At 41.9% G+C, this 20,230-nt stretch overlaps 2 protein-coding genes across 2 annotated transcripts; both read right to left on the minus strand.

The window, feature by feature from the left end:
- Positions 1–991: 991 nt before the first annotated feature.
- Positions 992–14,653, minus strand: plekha2 (pleckstrin homology domain containing A2). Its single transcript, XM_022197922.2, has 12 exons — positions 14,385–14,653; positions 11,227–11,387; positions 11,070–11,126; positions 10,558–10,606; positions 10,350–10,447; positions 7,707–7,838; positions 7,423–7,512; positions 7,269–7,337; positions 7,098–7,168; positions 4,813–4,876; positions 2,702–2,779; positions 992–2,555 (listed from the first exon to the last, which is right to left on the minus strand). The coding sequence occupies exons 2-12, from the start codon at positions 11,365–11,367 to the stop codon at positions 2,103–2,105; spliced, it is 1,302 nt and encodes a 433-aa protein (XP_022053614.1). The 5' UTR covers positions 11,368–11,387; positions 14,385–14,653; the 3' UTR covers positions 992–2,102.
- Positions 14,654–17,831: 3,178 nt separating this feature from the next.
- Positions 17,832–20,197, minus strand: si:ch211-113d22.2 (uncharacterized). The gene is made up of 3 exons (XM_051950756.1): positions 19,771–20,197; positions 19,212–19,325; positions 17,832–18,628 (listed from the first exon to the last, which is right to left on the minus strand). The coding sequence occupies exons 1-3, from the start codon at positions 19,817–19,819 to the stop codon at positions 18,408–18,410; spliced, it is 384 nt and encodes a 127-aa protein (XP_051806716.1). The 5' UTR covers positions 19,820–20,197; the 3' UTR covers positions 17,832–18,407.
- Positions 20,198–20,230: the final 33 nt, after the last annotated feature.

A 20,230-nucleotide genomic window follows, 5' to 3' on the forward strand; every position in this document is an offset into this window, starting at 1 on the left:
GCTTCGTAACATTTAAAATCAGCAGAGTGTAACGACATCAGAAGGCAGACGCACACAGGAATCTGGTGCAGATTCACTGATGTGGGAACATTAACATTTCAGGGAGCTGAGTGTCTGTCTGCCCTCAGAGCTGCCTGTCACTCACAGGCGTCAGACTGAAGTGCTGTGTGACCTTTACATTAGGTTTGTGCACACAGGAACAAGAAATTCAACCTCCAAGGCTTCTAGAGCAACATTGTATTTCCAGGCATTTATCTATGTTTATAAATGCAACTATCAAAGATCAGAAACTCACCAGAGACCTGGTTATATTAGCTTGATGTTTCAGATCAATGTTTATTTAGTTTAGGCTCAATCTCCATCACCTTCATTTTTTTCTTTCCTACACTCCCAAAACTTTCATCCCCGTCTTCCTCTCCACATGTTTCTGCTTGGATTTCCCTCGGTACCTAGAGGAACTCTGTCTTTAACAGACTGAAAACTCATTTCAACACAGCTGACATTTCACAAGCACTGAGGGCCTTTTTACCTACTGCCACAATTTAAAGTGTTCAGTGGAGACATTTTACTCTCACCAGTCCTGCAGCCACGCAGCTGCACTGGGAGGCAGAGGGGGATGTGGACGGAGGTCAGGACACAGTTTTAGGCATTTTACCTAATGGACTTTGCACTAGATGTGTGAAACACTTCACTTAACAGAGCCTCTGGCCACTAGATCGCCATGTGTATGTGTGCTTGTGTTTGTGACTTCATGCCATGCGTGGGCTTAAGGTGACAGTGTTAAAGGGCAAATTTGTTGGCCCTGACCCTTTGCATGTCTGCCAGTTTTTTGCCCTTTAGAGAGAAAACACATAAAAGTCTTATTGAGATCACTTCTACCAAAACAATTCATAAAACTCTAAGTTCTTTTGTGTGGACTTTTACAGATGGCAGAGTAAATAAAAAGAAATCACCCTATAATCTGATAAAAAAAAAACCTCAAACGAGACAATAAAAAGCATCATTTAATGTACAAGAAAGTAAATTATCATTATATGCAGGCAATACGTGCACACGGCTTCAGAAAATGCAAACAGGAATGAACACGGTACCACATCAATGAAGCCTTGAGGTGAACTTAAGAAGAGCTAGAACTACTGGTGTAACAGCACAACGTGTGAGAGGCAAAGGAAGCTGTAGTATCTGCTGTGACAAATCATGAAGGAAGCACAACTTTAAAAAAAAAAAAAAAAAAAAGCATCCTCAAAGTGCAGAATTACAGTTCAATTACAAAAAGTAGTGGCAAATCTTTCCACATAATGCTGCAAAAATAAAATATCACATTTACAAGCTGTTAAATCGAGTGGTGAGCTGTACTTTGAGGCTGGAACCATTTATTGTAATAAGTACCATTAAAATACTGCAGTATTATTATGGTACCGTGTTAAAACCTAACAGAGGAATCACAGTTTCCTGACAATTGACCTTCAAGCAAAGGATAAAAGCTCCTTTTCAAAGCATACTGTGAATACATAAAAGATGTTAGGAATAAAATGCTTGTTTAATTACTATTAAAGGAAAGTTGATGTGAGAAAAGAAGGAAAAACACTGCTGGGCCCAGTGGAAACTAATGCTGTCCAGTATATCTAAATGTGTTCGGTGAAAATAAGCGTTGAGTATAAAAATGTGGATAGCAATATGCTAAAATGCCATTAAATACTTCTCTGTGAATACTTCAAGCGAGGGGGAAAACAAGTTCTGGTGAGTCCCGTGGCACCCAAGCGCAACAGACTGAAAGCATGTGCCATAATTGTTTAAAATCTGCAAGAACAATTAACAAGATTATTCAAGTTTTCAGAGGAAGTTGAACTAAAAACATCTCCATCATATCTTTTCACAGTCCTGTGAACAACTAGCACTGTGCCTCTTTCAGCTGGGTGCATCCTTCGTCTGCTAAACAGCTACAACACCAGCAGGGGGCCCCAATCTCACGTCATAGCATTGAGGCCGATGGTCACAGTGTCACTTCATTAGCAGGGAATACTATTATTACCAGTCACATTCATTTAAAAACAGGTACCAACACTTTAGTCCACACAGGAGTCTGGACAGACGTCACTGAACTAGACGTCAGTGGTGCGGATGCTGTCGTCGTCTAAGCTGAAGGGGAAGCTGCAGCTGGTGTGAGCCTGAGGCTGCGAGCGATGCCTCCGACGCCCGCTGGCCACATCCGCTGAGGCCGTGAGGATCCCCAGTCCGCTGATTGAAGGGGCTGGGGGAGCGCTGGGGCCGGGGGTCGGGGTGGACAGAGAGTTGGAAGAGGAGGAGGTGGACGAGGAGGTGGAGGAGGAGGACAGAGAGGGCAGAGTGGGCACAGAGCAGAACACGTTATCTTCATCCTCTGCATCCATTATGGAGGCCTCACACTGTGGGACGGGTGTCCAGGGCTGCCAGCCTGGTGCCACAGAGCAGGATTTAACCAGTGTAGGTCTGCGCTCATCACGGTGCTGACCATGAGGCGCAGAGCAGGCATTTTGATTTCGGTAGAGAGAAGACGAACGTTTAAAGGAAAAGCCCTGAAATTAGAGAGACAAAAACACAGTTACGAATCATAACCAAGAATTTTCCAGTTTCTTAAAACATACAGACAGGGAAAAAAAAGCAGAATTATTTGTTTTAGGTGTCTTTCCCCAAAAGGAAGGCCGGGAGAAGACAAAGTTACCTTTGGGGGACCTCTGAAATCCTGGATCTTCATCTCAATGTCCCTGATCCAACCGTGCATCTCCTCAGGAGAGTCCGTCTGCAGAGAAAGGTCCCCAGAAGATGAAGCCTCACAGAGCAGCATGTCTGAAATTATTCTCACACCAGCCTTTGGCACCTGTTTTCTAATATCTACTGATCTTGTTTAAAATGGTATTCAATATCTGTAGTTTAAAGGTTAGTTTGGGGACTTATTTGCCTTTATTTTATAGAGACAGTGGAGACACAGGGAATGTGGGGAGGCAGAGTAGAGGACTGACATGCAGAGGATGACCATATCAAACCCATCCTCTGTTCACTCCATTAGCTCCCCATATCCTCCAGAATTCACTACAAAATTGCTCTTCTCACTTAGTGCATTCATGGCAATGCTCCAGAATACCTTAAAGAACTCATCTGTCACCAATCATCAAAAAGAAACCTCCGCACCAATAACTATCACCTCCTCCACCTGCCCAGAACCAAACTCCAGACCATGGGAGACAGAGCCTTCACCTCAGCCGCCCCTCACATCTGGAACTGCCTCCCTGAGAGCTCCACAGACAGTAGATGTTTTTAAAAAAGGCCTAAAGACCTTTCTTTTTAACAAAGCTTTAAATTAAATGTGCTCCTGAAATTTGTATTTTATTTTTTTTACTGGCATTTTATTTTATTTTATTGTTTTTATCCGTTTTATATCTTCACTGTAGCACTTTGAGATTTTGCCTAAATGAAAAGTGCATTACAAATAAAATGTATCATTATTATTATTATTACTATGATCCCCAACCAGAAACACTCACTGCTCAGCGCATTTGCTCTCATGCGATAACTACCCAAACTATTGTGTGGTTTTAATCAATATCTACATATGCATGTACAGTCAGGAACAAAAGTTTACGTACACTTGTAAAGGCCATGTACACCATGGCAGTCTTAACTTTCTAGTGACTCCTATACCTCTGAATTTTCTATGATGGAATAATTTAAATACATTTATTTGTTGAAAAAAACAATCATGCATTTTTGCTGTTTCATAAATTTGTTACAGGTCTTCTGAATATTGGACTAAATCCTCTCAGAGCTATAGAAGACTGCCGTGATATACATGATTTGTACAAGTGCATGTACATTTTTGCTGATGACTGAATGTACAGTCTTGAAAACAACAAAAAATTTCCTGCTAACAAGTATTGTCTGAACCCAGTCTGCATTGTGGAGGTGCTTGAAAATATTGATGATTACGTCCTCATCTTTAACTAGAGCTTAACGTTAGTGTGTATGGTGGATCATAATTAAAAATAACTGCCTTCTCCACCTACAGATCCATCTACCTACATCACTCTACCTACCTACCTGTCATTATTTGTCAATCAGTCAGTTTGTTGATTGAAAGAATTAATCTGCAACTATTTTGAAAATGAACCATATAATGACTTGCAATCACCCTAAATCAGAGGTTCTGTGTCAGACCAAAGTTAAACTTTATACAGTAATAAAAATAATCCTTGTTGTAACTGTAGTTTATATTACTGTATGTTTAAAAAATGAACATCAGTTGAACAACCATTTAGCTTTTGGGATTTTTTTCCCCTTTCGGCAACATCAAATAGAAATGTGATTTAAGATAACATGAAATTTTGGTAATGATTTGTATCAATCTGTTGTTTCAGTTTACTAAATGCATGCTGCACTTCCCTTTTTCATGCACAAACAAACATAAAAGTGCTGCTGCTTGCAGGCATCTCTCTCTGTGTCTTCCAGTACTTCCTATCTGATCCGAGCCTCGGTCAGCTGTTCTCCCAGGGGGAGGAACAGGATATTATTGTTGTTATGGAAACAGATGGCTGTGCCCGTTTCACAAAAACAAACTTTTCATGCTCCTAAATAAAGAGTCTGTGCCACACATCAGCAGCAGAGCATTCAGAGAAAACATTTCAAAACATCAGGACCGACACACCTGGAAATACAGACCTCTGTTCTGACTTAAGGAACTAAAAATACAAAAGGGGAATCCCCATCATTATTCTGAATTATTTTAAAACTTATATGGATACAGAAAGATTAAGAAAGAACAGAAGAAAGACACTTTACCTGAATGTAGAAAGTTCTGGAGCTGGTGATGATCTCAAACAGGTTGTCTCTCAGCAGGAGATCCCTGACACACACAGAAAGTGAGTTAAATATACAGCGGGAGAGTAAAAAAAGAGAAGCTGTTTTGTATTGTCATTTGTGTTCCTCATACATATACCAGATAACATCACATTTTAACCATATAAAAAATAAATTAAGTAAAGTACTATGTGTAACTGTCTAAAGTAGGAAACTGTTACTGGAAATCAGTAGTAGAAATAGCTCTTAACAGTGGGGGAACACTGAATCATAGAAATAATAATAACAACAACAACTTCATTTATACAGCACTTTAAGAGAAAAAATGAGTTTACACGGTGCTTTGAGAGACAAAGAAAAAGCAGTAAAACAAAAGGCAACAAGTCAAACAAGAAGATTCCGATATAAGCCTCAACTTCGAGATCTAAAGCTGTGAGCTGACTCATATGAGGATTGACATTTCTACTATGTAGCTTTCTACCAGACTGTGACATGCTTTGAAAGTGATCAGTAAAGTCTTAAAGAGCTCCTATTATTGACAATAAGGATGCTAGTGCATATTGTACATTTACAATTTAGTTATTTAAGGTCTACCACAACATGTTAAGATGTTTTGGTGTTCAAAACACATTTTTTTCTCATAATGTGCGATCCTGCAGCACCTCTTCTCACCCTTTGAATGCTCTGTTGCAGCTATTGTCTCTTTAAGGCCCTCCTCCCAAAAAGCCATGTCTGCTCTGATTGGTCAGTTGGTTCAACAAAGCTATCCCATCCTGCTTATTTACTATAACTCCAAATCTCTGAGTATACTGAGGGAGCGTAGTAGGACCAACTCTAGAGATGAAATAATGGTGGGCTACGAGGAAGCTGCATATTGTTTGAGTCCATGCCAAACTAGCTCCACCGAACGCCTCAATGTCTCGTATCCCATTCATTGTTTATGGGAAACGTATGGAAACACACCGCATTGCATGGTGGTTGCGTTGCGGTGAGTTCCCTTGAGTTGCTTGCAGCTCATTTGCATAAAGTAGTTTGATTTCTACTTTATGGAAATGAGGCCTGGGGAGCGGAGGTCTGACGCCTTTTGAAACTTTTGTTAAATGTCTGAACTAAAATGAGGACAGATTCAACAGCTGCACAGCTTATTTCTCACCTCAAATGCTTTCAGAAATACTTTGCGCTGAACTGTGAGAAGGTTCGCGGCCGAGGTGGCTGGTATTGGTGTTGTTCTGACACTTCTTGTTCTGACTGAAGCTAAAGCGCTGTCATGTGACCACCTAGTGACACGCCTACCGAGCGGGTGATATTCAGATATAGCGCATTTCTATGTGAGAAAAAAACACCCCTGTGCAGACCATTATACACGTCACATGGTGACATAGATGAGTGACGGAGAAAAGCCTGTACTTCAAACATTGTTCTTCTAGGGTCATTCTGGCGTCAAATAAAATCTTTTGCCATTAAATACTTTTCTGTAGACAAGGTCTATTTGACCCTAAATTACAAAATGAAGGGAAAAATGTGGTAATGGCTTGTACTCAAGTAAGACTAAAGGTGCAGCACAGATTTGATTGACAGTTTATACTATATGCTTTAAATAACAGTCAAACCAGGTGGGGTCATTTTTACCCCAGAGAACAAAAAGGTGCATGATGAGGGTTAACACGGATAAAAATATGGGCTCTTTAAGATCAGTTCTAAAATGACCAGGAAGCCACTAGAGAGAAGCCAGGATTTGGATGATGTGATGTCGTCTGCTAAAACCAGACCAGAAGCCAAGCTGTGATATTCTGGAGGCAACAGAGTGACTTTTGGTAGAAGCCAGAACGGAGGGAGATGCAGCACCGAAAATTACTGCACGAATCACATTTTCCAGGTCAGAGTTTGAGAATGCTAGTTTAAGACCAGAGCAGCAAGAGAAGCTCTGTGTAGTAAGAAAGTTCATCTGCAAAAAAAGAGACTAAGACAGGTATTTAAAATAAAACTTATTTTGTATGCATTTTTAATATGGACTCTAACTTCAGCTTGTCACTTTCCATCATGCACAACCATGCACAGTGCCAGGGTTTAATATTAAATCATGAGGTGAAAATAGCACTTGCACAACATGAGAGAAGCTTAATCCTACACTGAACAACAAATCTGGTGAAAACTGATGAAATGTTGTGACAAATTTGTGTATGTCATCAGTTTGTGTGCATCCATAGCAGATAGATCGAGAGAAAGCAAAATGGTGGAAGAATCTGGCTGATTCAAGTTTGACTCACCCTGACTTGACGAGACATTCATGGACCTTCTGAATGTCCCTCAGCAGAACAGCTCGAAGAGGCTCCTTGTCCTGGGAGACATTCAGACACGAGCAGACAAAGACCACAGTCACTCGTAAGCATCAGCTAGCGACAGGAAAACAAAAAAAATGTAAAAGTCTGACTCCTCACCATCTCTGACTTGTAGTAGCTGACTGCGTTGTCATCCAGGGTGAAAAACCGCCTCTTCCAGCTCTTCCTCTGAAACACACACCACGGTACAGTTTCCACATTCTGTTTTTAGACACACATTGAGTTGATCGGTTTTAGGTTGCTGCACACTCACCACATTTCCCTGTTTAACACAGTAACCACATCTCAGCACGCCCGGCCTGTTGCCCTTCCTCTCTCTGCCCTCTGTGTCTTCACTCTCATTCTGAAACATTTCATCACAACCGCCTTCATTATCACGGTCACAGTGACCACCGGCATCAGATATCTCTGCTACACACACTTGTGAACTCAAATGGAAGACAGTGCTGTTTTGCTTTTCTTAAAACAAACGGTTCGAGCAGATTTCGGGGTTTCTGCTGACACTATCGCAGCAGGTTTTAGCTTACTCTACTGTACCTGGATGGGAGTGTGCACCACCACACCGCCGATGATCTCAGTCTTATAAGCCTGCTGTTTCCTCCCTCCCTGAGTGTCACTGATCACTGTTTTCACATCAGACCTCAGAGGTGCAGGGCAGGACTTAGGAACCTGTAAACCAAGGAGGTAATATTAACAACACAAACACGGCAAGTGGTTTCTCTCAATAAAAGCCTGACAGACAATATTGCTATGATGATATTAGTCCATATCGGCCTGTCACAGATTTATTAGTATTGGCATACAGTATATGTTGTCTGACACACTGCACATCAATGTGAAAACTGTCTTTTATAGATGATAATGCATAAAAGGTGCATGGTGTAATTTTGGAACTGTCTCATCACATAGTTTGTCTGCAGCATGTGTGGCAGAGTGGTACATAAACAGTTTGTCTTTGTGGTTACTAAGAAGCAACTAGCTTGTGAAATATTCGGCTTTAAAACCAATAAACAGTGGCCTCACCATTGTTCCTTTTCAATGTACCGCCAAGATATATTTAACAATGTGGTCGATATATCATTATCGTCATTTCATGTGCCCTAAAACTTGATCCAAAATCCAGCATCAGTCAGGATCTACTCTGGATGTCTCAGAATCAAAATATACTGCTTGTGTGGTTCTGTGAGTGCTGTCTTTCTCATGCACTAGCCACAATACTGTGAAAAAGAGCTTGAAAGTGCAAACTGATTTATTGACTAGCATGTACTTGTTTCCATTAAAAAAAATGAGAAAATATTTTATTAAGTGAATTATATATGTGCTGCATTACATGAATGAGCCACACCATGAAAACCAGTGGGAGGTGAAATGAACATCATTGATCATCTTTGTTACAAAGTAGTAGCCTAGCCGCGCTAGGCAACCCACGGCAACGAATTTAATTCTCTGCCAGGGTGGGTCTAGTTACCCTCCATAAGGCTCGAGGCTGGATGCTCCTAAAACTGGCCGGACCAATCACCATGAAGTGTAGAGTCAGAAGGCAGGCGTAACTAAGTGACGACAAAGGCGTGACGATTCTGACAGAAACAACCGGCGCACAATAAACAGTTATCTTTTGACTCGGCTTTGGCCACAGCCCTTAAAGATTTGAAGCTAAAATTCAACTTCAAAGATAAACAAAGGACGGCACTGAAGTGTTTCATTGAGAAGAAAGACGTATTTGGACTTATGCCGACGGGATATGGCAAATCCTTAATATACCAGTTGGCTCCGCTGGTTGGGAAGCTAATAAGACTTAACCACAATCCACCGGCACTCTAGGAACTATGTCAGCCTATTCGTTGCGCTGATTGGTTGTATACCTACCCAATTGCTGCAGAGTGATTTGAAAGACAACCTTTTAGCCCGCCTCCCTCCCTGTCGAGCGGTCCTAGACCCTTGTGCCTTCAGAACATGGGTCTAGCACGGCTAGGCTGACAAAGTAGCGCAACGAAACAACACTCCCTGACAGCAGTAGCCTCCTCCAGAAAGACAACGCACCCCTCTATATTACAAAAAATGCTCAACAAAAGGCTCGAGGAACACGAACAAGAGCCTACATTGTTAGTCCCCCCCCAATCTGACTGAGCCTCCATAAGATGTGCCAGAACAAGCTCAATGTGGAAGACAAAAAGGATTTAGAGATGTTTTGTCACCACAAAGGGAGATATTATGCAGGTTATATTAATGTTGTGGTTTTTATTTAGCCTTACATTGTTGGTAAACATGTAGACAAGAATATAGAAACACTGTCAATTAATGCAAGACACCTCAACAGAAGTTTCTGATCACAAAGTGAAGCAATCCACCACACAGTTTCAACAAAAACTGAACAACCTCCGTAAAGCAGGTTTTACTGCATGATTGTGTTAAATTACATTATTTTAAGCACGGTACAACTAAAAGAAAAGACACCGATTGTCTACGAAATAGCCAAAGTATAAATGGGCTCTGCAAAGTATAGGCCAAAAATACAAACTCATCCACCTTAATGTGGCAGAAGAAGAAAAGGTAATCTTAAAAGGATCAATTTTAAATCATTTTAAGTTGTCATCAGTTCGGATTTTACTTCACCACTAAATTGACATCATGCCCATTCTGCTTCACAACACTTTTTCACGCGATGCTTTATCGAGGCCAAGGAAGTTCAGAAAGCGCGGCAGAGCAGCCTCCCCTTGATGGGGAAGTGAAAGAGCGTGAGCAGCGCTGCTTCCTGTGTCAGTGTGCAGGTGAGAGAAAAGAGTAACACTCGTCTTCTCTCACCTGCCGTCATCAAATATCTGGATGTCACCAGTCAAATAAAGCTTCGGACATTTCGCCGAGCGCACATACAGATATTATGCAAATGTGCACACTGAGCGTGGACACCTTCACCACAGTGACGCTGATGTGTTATCACTCCTCTTCTTGCACATTCACAGTTTCCTCATTCACAAAGTGTGTGAGAGGGTATTTGTGGGCACCCTTCTGGCATCTGCGTATGCCTGGGCCAAACTGGTTTCAGTCTCTCCACCGCAAACTGCAGCTTCCTGCACTCAGGTGGAAACAAATCCCCCATCAATAACTGCTAGTTTAGGCGTCATCTCCCTGCTCATTAGACAAGCACATGTGGATAAAACATCACGTGAGTGTTGCACTTACAGTGATCTTACTGGCCCTGTTGAGAGCAGCCACCCAGTCCCTCATGTCAGTCACATCGTTGGCTTGGAGGAAGTATCGCCGCGAAACTGCATTAATGACTGCAGAAATATCAAGAATAGCCACATTAGATAATAGAAAGACACTTTTGGCACAATGTGATTGCGTGCAACTGTGCTAGCATGAGTCTGTGTTTCCCTGGAAAACTCACCAAAGCAGAACTCCGTCTTGGGCTTTTGCTTCACTGTAGCTTCACTGACCTGAAGAGAAGAGAAGAGAAGAGAAGAGAAGAGAAGAGAAGAGAAGAGAAGAGAAGAGAAGAGAAGAGAAGAGAAGAGAAGAGAAGAGAAGAGAAGAGAAGAGAAGAGAAGAGAAGAGAAGAGAAGATTCATATGTTTGCCGTCCAGGGAGGAGCTGTCAGCGCTACAGAGCAATGAAGCCAGATGTCATTATCTTTGGTTAGCTCAGCGAGCGACATCTGGAAAACTTCTCAACGTCTGCTCTAACTCTGCGGCTGCATATGACCATTAACTATAACAACAGATAACTCTGAGATCTTGTGTATCTGGAAATTCTTGAATGAATTTGCATGCTATCTGTGTGCATTCTGTGAATTCCTGTGTCCGAGCAGCTCCAGCGTCTAGGTTTGTTCTGTTCAAGGGACTTTATGTAACTACAGCACACAGCCGAGGGAAATGACAGGCAATTGAGAGGGTGGTTTACCTTAGAGATGTAAGTTAGCTTCAGGCTGCCGACAAAACTGGCTCCGCTGGGCAGGTTCTGCATGCAAACACAAACACACGGACTCGTTATTGGCTCAGAGTCCAAGGTTACATTTCCTCTTGCTGTTTGTGCAAGTGTGTGTCATGCATGTATGAACCTGAGGGTTGTCCATGTACCACAGCAGAGCATTTCCCTGCGTGTCGAGGATGAAGTATCGTCTCTGGAAGCGGCAGCTGTTCTCCTTCTCTTCGATGTCTAGGAAGCCGCACACACGGTTCAGCCGATCCACGTACGGCATGCTGTCGCTATCACATATCACTGAGTTAGAGACACAGTGAGGCGGACAATGAGAAGCGAAATATGGAGGAAGCAACAGAGGTAGGCAGACTAATAGGACAAAAAGGCAAAGACAGGCAGATGTGGAGGATAAACCATCTTTCATTTAGTGTACACACACACACACACACACACACACACACACACACACACACACACACACACACACACACACACACACACACACACACACACACACACACACACACACACACACACACACACACACACACACACACACACACACACACACACACACACACACACACACACGAAGAAAGAGACCCACTCACACTCAGCAGTTTTTCATGTGACGTGATTGAGGCTGAGCAGCAAACCCTGAAGCCTGAGGCTGAGCTGAGGCCCTCCACCACAGCCAAAAATTACAGACTGCACTCAAGATCTGCACACACGCACATTTCCACTGGCCAGAGAAGAGAGAGGAGAGAGGAGAGGAGAGAGGAGGAAGAGAGGAGGAGAGAGGAGGGGGGACGGAGTTGCTGAGATGTGTTCATTAAAATGATGCCATGAATGTGAGTCACTGAGCTGCTGGCTGATTCCTCAACACGATCAGGACTTATTCAGCTCAGATATGCTGATGATATTTTACTACTTTTAGCTTTCCAATGGAATTTAATTAATTGGTACCTCATAGTAAATTAAAAGTTGTTTTTAGTTTTAGGGGGAGTTTCTGGCTCCATCACAGGAGATGCAAAACGATCACAATGACCAACAGTATACTGTTAGATGCACAAAATACCAAAAAAAAAAAAAAAAATCTTGTGCTCTTTTTCCATTTCACAGACTGACTTTTCCAGATATCTGAATTTATGAACGGATTTGAATGCACCGTGGCCACAAAGGTAATGTGATGGCAAACTAGGCCACATCTGTGACTGATTTTTTTTTCTCTTTTTACACAAGAAGAAAAATTATGACTGTCACATAAAATATATAATCAGGACTGGTTGGCTGTCCCTTTCTGCCAATGCTTTTACAGCACTGTCTTGGCTTTCCAGGAGATGGAAATGATCAACATTTCCATGAAAACTTTCGCACACGTCACCAAACTGAGCACAACACAAACACAGAAATTGCCAGGCAGCATCTTCACCGAGCTGGTGCAACTCCTGTGGAACTATTTTGAAGTTCATTTTGAAACTGAAAAAAATTGTGGGTTGTGCTTGTGATGCGTGTTTTCTTCTGCCATTGAAATAGGTCAAAGATACGGAAGATTTCTGCAGAAAACATGTAATGGAAAAGTGAAAATGATGCCACAGAGGTCGCACAGATACCAACACTGAGACAAGCACACTCCCCCCCCCCCACACACACGTTTGTTTTTCTATACCGGTGGGGACTTACCATTGACTCCCATTCATATCTAACTCCTAACCCTTACCCTAACCTTAACCATCACCAAATCAATGCCTAACCCTAAACAAACGTTTTTGCACTTTTACATTTTTTATTAACAACAATATGGCCAAGAAAACGGTGTTGCCACCCGTGGGGACCTCATTTTAGGTCCCCACCGTAAGACAAGTCCCCACCTTTATAGCAAATAGTCAGGTCAAAGTCCCCACCGGTATAGCAGAAACAAGTACACACACACACACACACACACACACACACACACACACACACACACACACACACACACACACACACACACACACACACACACACACACACACACACACACACACACACACACACACACACACACACCAACCATTTTGGGTATCAGAGAACAGCTGGTTTAACCATTACAGGGAGAAGCAGCGGTGAAGTTGTGGCATCTTCAGCTGAACTTTGCCAATAAATATAATTTTGATGGTGTTTAACACAGTTTTCAAGAACTGTGGCTTTGAAATGTGGTAGAATGACGCCCAAGCAGCAATTAACGCTGACAGAGTTTGTGTGTATGAGGACAGAACAACATGTAAAGATTGCAGTGGTGATACCAGATGTGATGTCTGTAACCACATCCAGCGTAGCGAAGTGAAACCCACCTATAGTACATTTACACAACTGCTTTTAATTTAAACCGCTTTTTAGATGGTCAGAAACTGAGATTCCAACTCTTCTGAGAAGTTTAAAAGGAACTTTTAAGTCTTCGCATTTCTTGTGAGAGACAGAATAACAGAAGAATGGTGGAGATATCTGAACTCTTAAACCACAGAATGAGTCAAACTCCAAACACCGCCCATCCTGCGCTTCCCTGAACACAACACAGCACTGTAGCATCTTTTGTTTTGCCTGGTAAATGCTCTTCTTTCTTCTCAAACTTGACAAAGTTCACTCCAGAACACATTATATAACGCTGTTCTCTGACTGAATAGCAACGCCTGCGATAATAAAGTTTACTTTGACATGTAAAATAGATGGATCCTTGTTTTGCAGAAGCACATTTTTTAATGTCAGTCGAAAAACTCACCTCAAGACTTCTCACACAGCCCTGAGGACATCATTTGTTGCTTTTTGTGTGAAATCTTCATCTAAACGTTTAAGGATCATAGTTAAGAACCACAATGTAATCATAATTAGACATAAAAGTGAATATCTGGGCAATTTTGGACTGTTGGTTAAGCATAAGAGGCAGTTTTAAGAGCTTCAGGAGGTGCCAACAGGCTTTTGCTCAACAGCTGATGGACCAGATGTAATCATGTAGTGGATGAACTGATACTAAAACCTAATTGTTGACTGCAGTTCGCCACTGGAGTCTGGTGGTCACGGCCATGGACAACGTGATTATGAGCAGGCAATGAAAATTTTTAAAAATGTGACCAGGCAGAGTTACTCAGCAACACCTGACTGACATTTCATTTGTTCAGCTCAGATGACCTGCACTGACTCACCAGATCCAACGACTCAGCGGCCTGCCACACCTACTGTACCATCCACACGCACAGGCGCACGCACCCACATACGCACAGACACACACAGTCACAGTGTCCCTGTCGACAGTCTACTTACCCGCTGAGGAGACTCAGTGTGCGCCACAGCCAGCGCCCCGCAGGGCTACGAAGCGCGGAGGAGAGACCCGACGTTGGTAAATACGCGCATGTTTTACGCAAAGTTTTTAAGAACTTTTACAAACGGCGGACATCCACTAAACCGGCGTGCATGAGACTGTCGCACTCTCGCCTGTTTGTTTGTGTGCTCGGATTACAGAAGTCTTGTCTTTTTTTCCGGGTTGGACGTTTCGTTATTAGAATAAACCAGCCCCGGATGTGATCTATGCGTCCTCCGGCCGGGTCCTCCTCCTCTGAGCTGCTGCTCAGCTCTCAGATGAGGAAGCTCAGTTCAACGAGCTCGTTTGTTCTTCCTTAACCTCACTTTGTATCATTTCAACAGCCTCTGCGATGCAACTTTGGCCTTTGGCTGAGTTTTTTTTCTGCCTTGACAGACACCAGACGTCTTTGCACTGAAGCGTTTTCCAAAAAATAAAGAAAAAAGTAAATGCAGCATTTCTTTTTCTGCAACTGCATGCGATACGTTATCTCTACTTGTCTCAGGTGGCAACTTGAGAACTGGGTCAAACACACAGACACACATTCAGCTGAATCAGGTGGTTGAAGCAGAAGAGCTGAAGGGAGCTTTAGATTTGCTAGTTAAGGGAACTGAACTTAGTGTGACATATTCTGTTTCCACACATTTTAATGGTGTAAAACTGCATTAGAAATTATGGGCAAACCCTTTGTGATGTCTAAAACTCCCTTTCAACGTTATGAAACCTTTCTTCTCTTTTTAAAAGTGCAGTAACTTAAGATATAGTTGTTTTTTTCTGTGTAGACCACATTAGACCAGGTCCAGATATAACCCTGTATAGAAACTGATCAAATCTGGAGCATATTATGCCAGAAAGGCAAACTAATCTAAAGAACATAGTCTCTGACTTGTTAACTCTTTATTCTATTTTTGATCAGCAAAAAAGTGAAATCTCACTCCCTTTTTCAAAACATCTGGAGCTCGTCAATGCAGTCCAGGACAAGGTCCAGATCTACATCCACTGTATATAGACCAGTCTAATCTGGACTAGATTATATCAGAGAGGCTACAATGTCTCTAGAACCCAGTTTCTGATTTGTGAAACCCTTTTTCTGTTGGAGAACTCGCTAAAAAAGGAGATTTTATTGCTTTTTTTACATGTCGACCATATTACACCAGATCCAGATCAACACCCACTATATATAGACATGTCAGCTCTAGACTAGACTATTTTACAGAAGTCAAAAAGTCTCTAAAATATGGCTTCTTATTTGTGACGTCTTCATTCTATTTGTGAACATGTAAAAAAAAAAAAGGGGAAGACTTCACTTCGTTTTTTTTAGATGTAGACCACATTAGACCAGGTCCACTTCTAAAACAGTCACATGTAGGCAGGAAAAATCAATAAACCTCACTGCTTTTTTCCCACCTAGACCAGATTTAGATTTAAAACTTCTAAACGTAGACTGGTCACATCTAGACTAGACTATTGTACAAAGATTAAAAATGTTTTAAAACAGCAGAATCAGATTTGTAAAACAAAAATGGAGCCTTTACTGCTTTTTTTCTCTTACCTAGACTAAATTAGACCTGGTCCAGATTTAAAACCACTTTATTTATACTTGTCAAATCTAGAGGTTATTTCCACAGAGTCAAAAGAGTCTGATTGCTGACACATTAATTTGATTTGTATAAATGCAAAAAGGGGAGATTGCACTTTTCCCCCCCAGATAAACCACATTAGACCAGGTCCAGATCAAGGACTACTACCTGTAGACTGATCAGATCTGGACTAGGTTGTCCTACAGAGGCTAAAGAAAAATCTCTGGTTAGTGAACAGTTTCTAAGGAAAACTTCATACTAGTACAGTGGTTTTCTATTCCTGCCATGGGAAAAGAGCACAAGACAGGTGCAGGATGACGCGTCAAAAGCAACTGGTGCTAAAGAACTGAATAAAAGTTGTGCACATAAATGCAAAGTAGGAATTAGAAGGATGTAAAAGCAGGACTGTAGTGAAGATTTTAAAAATATAAAAAAAACACCACATCTGTACCTCACATGTTTCTCCCTAGCTTCCAGGAGCATTTCAAAAAGTACTACATTTTCAGGTTTTATTCATTCATTCAGTTATATTTTCTGTAAATTGCTCCTTCTAAATGTTCTTTAACATCCTTTTCTATACTGTCAGGCACTTCTGGTGAAGAAATGCCAAACAAATCCCTAAATCCCTTTAAAGTCTGTGTGTATGTTTCCTCCTCAGGCCATTCAACTCTATAAATCCTCAGAAATGTCACATGACATCAGCGTTCTGGATGATAGCAGCAGCCCTAAATAAATGCCCCACATTCACTTAGTGTATTCAAATGGAAGCTGGCAGTTATTTTAGTTAACATGGGAAATATTGGAGGACATATTTCATCCAAATACAGCTACTCGTCTTGTTTTTGAGCAAATCGAGTACACTGCATGCAAATATGTTGATGTAAAGCAAATCCCATAAGCTTTGTGGTTGTTACATTGCAAATAATGTTTTTAAACTGTTCCAAATGACCAACTTTACATATGTTTTGTCAGTGCTGCCCATATTTAGTACATAACTCACCCTGAGGGGACTTATGTTATGATTTAGCTTTATATAAAGAAAATGTAATTGAATATTTAGCTGTCGGTTACTGACTGTTGTGGTCTGTTGGATTCTGTTTTAACACTTATGTAATAAAAAGTGACTTCACAGTCTCAACCATACAGAAACACCTCCAAGTTTAAATTTACCACCAGAGAGAAACCTCAGCACGATCCTTTACAAAGAGTTACATTTCTGGCAGGTTGAAATATATTTTTATATTGACTCAGTGATTTACGGCAGTTCTTGGCTTGACTTTCTCATTTTGTTTGGTTATCCTCAGTTTCTATAAATAAATATCATCAGAGAAGCAACAACTTCAACCTTAGACAAATGTGTAAAATATTTCCCTGTAAAATTCAGATTCAGAACTATTTGAATACTTTACTTTAGGATTGCTTCACTGGTTGTTCACCTTCTCTGACTTTGGTGCGGCTGAGCTTGTCAGCTTTGTAACTGCTGAAATAGCAAATATCTGCATTTACAGAAGTCATTCTGTGTTCTCTTCTCTTTCTTTTGGTAAAAAATTTGCGTCCTCTTGTTAAGAGGAAGTGGTTGCACGTCATATGACCTGCCAGAGGACGGAGACCTACCTCACTGATTTCATATCCTGAGGCGACTGTACAAAATTCAAGTTACACAGTTGCAGAAGGAAGTCTTGAAGTTTCCACAGAGCTGATGTTTCTGCTGAAAATCACAGTGATGGAATGTTTCTTTTAGCTGGTTTCTAGGTCTGCTTTTACATTAGGAATATTAACAAAAAACCCCACAGATTTAGAAGAGTAGAGTGTCAAATGCCACATAAAAAATGAGGGTGTGATTGCATTTTTATTCAGCTTACAATGCACACAAGTGCGCAAATAAAACACTAAACACATCATTATTAGACATTTTTACACATTTGTTGTCAGATGTTTGCGTTACCATGACACCGACAGATAATGTGGTTCCATGGTGTGAAGCAAACTGTGCACTACATCTACCCACGCCTACTGAAACCACACCCGAGTCCCCCCTGGCTGCATCGGCGCTGTAAGTAGGTGCTCACTTTTTGCACATTTATTCACCACATACACTGTGAGGATCACAGGTTCACAGCTTGACATTATCCGAAACTGAAGATACTATTATATACAATTAAGTTACTATTGATGTGTTAGATGATAATAAAGAATGAAAAAAAACGCTAAAAGAAAACGAAAGCTGCTGAAATGCAGCTCGTATCTGTGGGACAGACCTGCAGAAACCTTATTATAACACCCTTTTTGTTGTCAAACCACATGAAAACTCTCTGCAACTCTCTCTTTTTTTAAAAACTTGCATGGACAATATAACAAATAAGAGGAGGTGATGAATCACTGGAGGGAAAGAAGAGGTGGAGGAGTTTAGAGCTGACTGAAGGCCATACGCAGCAGCAGGGCTGTGAGCAGCAGGACTGGGCTGGAGGCCAGAGCCCCTGCACTGTTGTGGTGGTGATCCCCGTGGCTGTGACTCCTGTGGGGCCCGTTGCAGTCGTCTCCAAAACAACACTCCATCCTGGCTCCAGAGCTGCTGCCGTGAGCCTTGTCGCAGAAGGCCTTGTACGTGCACGACTTCATCACGGTGTCTGGAAGAGAGCGAGACGGAGCAGTTGAACTCAAAAGTCGCCACTTGTGTTGATTTGACTCCGTGAACCCGATGAACTCCCTCCCACAGTCCCACTCCTCTTCTCTCCGTGCACACACATACTGGCCCGCGGAGGCCTGTGGTTATCAGAAACTGCTGGGAGAACATCCAGCACACGATGAGAGGATGCAGAGGCTGGATTTATGATCGCACACCATCTCACACATTCACTTATCTGCAAATATTTTAGGTACTTTTATATCATCAAAGGTGTCTGATGCTACATGAGAGCAACCACAAACATCCAGTCTGAGTCACAAAGAGTCATCTTCAGAAGCAACTGAGAGAGTTTTACAATAGATTACACACGCTCTTGGTTCGTACATTAGTAAATTTGTGATTAAAAATGACTTTTAAGCCTCTTTTTGTCAATGGAAACAGCATTAGCATGATTTTAATGACTTCCTTTAATGAGAATGCACACAAGCAACTTCTGTCAGTGTTGTGCTGACCTCTAGTGAGATACTTACACCACTGTATCCAAACGAATCACACTCGGGTCGCATGCATGTGTGTTTACTCACTAGGTCCAGTGATGGTGGAGCAGGCATCGGCGTACTGAGGACAAGAGGTGGATCCCTGTCGGTTGCAGTCGTCGTCATTGGCCGCCACGCATGTGTGACATTTGAGCGCATGGCCTTTGCAGACAGAACAAGAGAGAGCACCTGACTTGAGACTAAGCATGTTTATTCACAGGCGAGCACAAGAATATGTTCCTATTGGTCCATTCAGCAGCACTCAGATACACACTCGCTTGCAGGTAGATTGAGTCGACATGCATGCTGAGTGACACATTTGCACACAAAGCTGTTGCGTGTTGCTGCTGTGTGGATTTGTCCACCATACAGGCAAATTTTTCAGCCGATTAAGTTGCCGTATACTGTGTATATACCTTGCTTGTTTAAATCTATGACAGATTTACTGCAGAGGAGGAGAATCTTCAATCAATTGTCTTTCTCAAAGTGCCTCGGTAGCCTCTCTATAATCAGTCTGTCAACTACAAATCACTAAATATTTCCACCGGTGCTAAAAAAAAAAAAAAAAAAAAAAAAAAAGCTCAAATCCAGAATTCTAGAAACTTACTGTGGCAGGCCAAAGAGACAAGCAGCAGCAGCGCCAGAGCGGTCTTCATGGTGGCTGGCTGATAGGTCACTGTGTCTTCAAGAGTCCGGGGAAAGAGTGGATGAGCCTCTGATGGAGGGAACACCGGGGTTGAGGAGGAGAAGGAGGGGGTTTGGCTCTGGGAAGGTGTCTGAGGGCATTAAAGTCTTATCTCTGTAATCTCCATCTATGCTGCACAGCCAGCACCCTGCAGTAATAGACTTAACCAAGCGAGCTTTAACAGGGAGTTCAGTCTCATGAAGCTATCAGACAATTTTAAAGTCATTTGTTAGGTTAGATTCTTCCACACTGTTTTTGTAGCCGCTGATAGCTTCCAGAATGTGAAATGTAAACACTCAGCATTGTTAACAGTAGTGAGGCCAAATCTGAGGCCATGACACACACACTGACATTCAAACCGAAAATTTACACAGTGGTCAGG

This window comes from Acanthochromis polyacanthus, chromosome 7 (genome assembly GCF_021347895.1).
Source record: "Acanthochromis polyacanthus isolate Apoly-LR-REF ecotype Palm Island chromosome 7, KAUST_Apoly_ChrSc, whole genome shotgun sequence".
Classification (NCBI taxonomy): Eukaryota; Metazoa; Chordata; class Actinopteri; family Pomacentridae; genus Acanthochromis; species Acanthochromis polyacanthus.

Excerpts from the sequence above, each read along its gene's own strand:
- plekha2 (XM_022197922.2), bottom strand. The coding sequence starts at position 11,367 with ATGCCGTACGTGGATCGGCTGAACCGTGTGTGCGGCTTCCTAGACATC. Across the intron at positions 7,169-7,268 it reads GCTACTACAAGTCAGAGATG|GACAAGGAGCCTCTTCGAGC; the intron begins GTGAGGAGTCAG and ends AATGTCTCCCAG. Across the intron at positions 2,556-2,701 it reads ATTTCAGAGGTCCCCCAAAG|GGCTTTTCCTTTAAACGTTC; the intron begins GTAACTTTGTCT and ends CTCTAATTTCAG.
- si:ch211-113d22.2 (XM_051950756.1), bottom strand. The coding sequence starts at position 19,819 with ATGAAGACCGCTCTGGCGCTGCTGCTGCTTGTCTCTTTGGCCTGCCAC. Across the intron at positions 19,326-19,770 it reads TGTCTCTTTGGCCTGCCACA|GCCATGCGCTCAAATGTCAC; the intron begins GTAAGTTTCTAG and ends CTGTCTGCAAAG. Across the intron at positions 18,629-19,211 it reads CTCCACCATCACTGGACCTA|ACACCGTGATGAAGTCGTGC; the intron begins GTGAGTAAACAC and ends GCTCTCTTCCAG.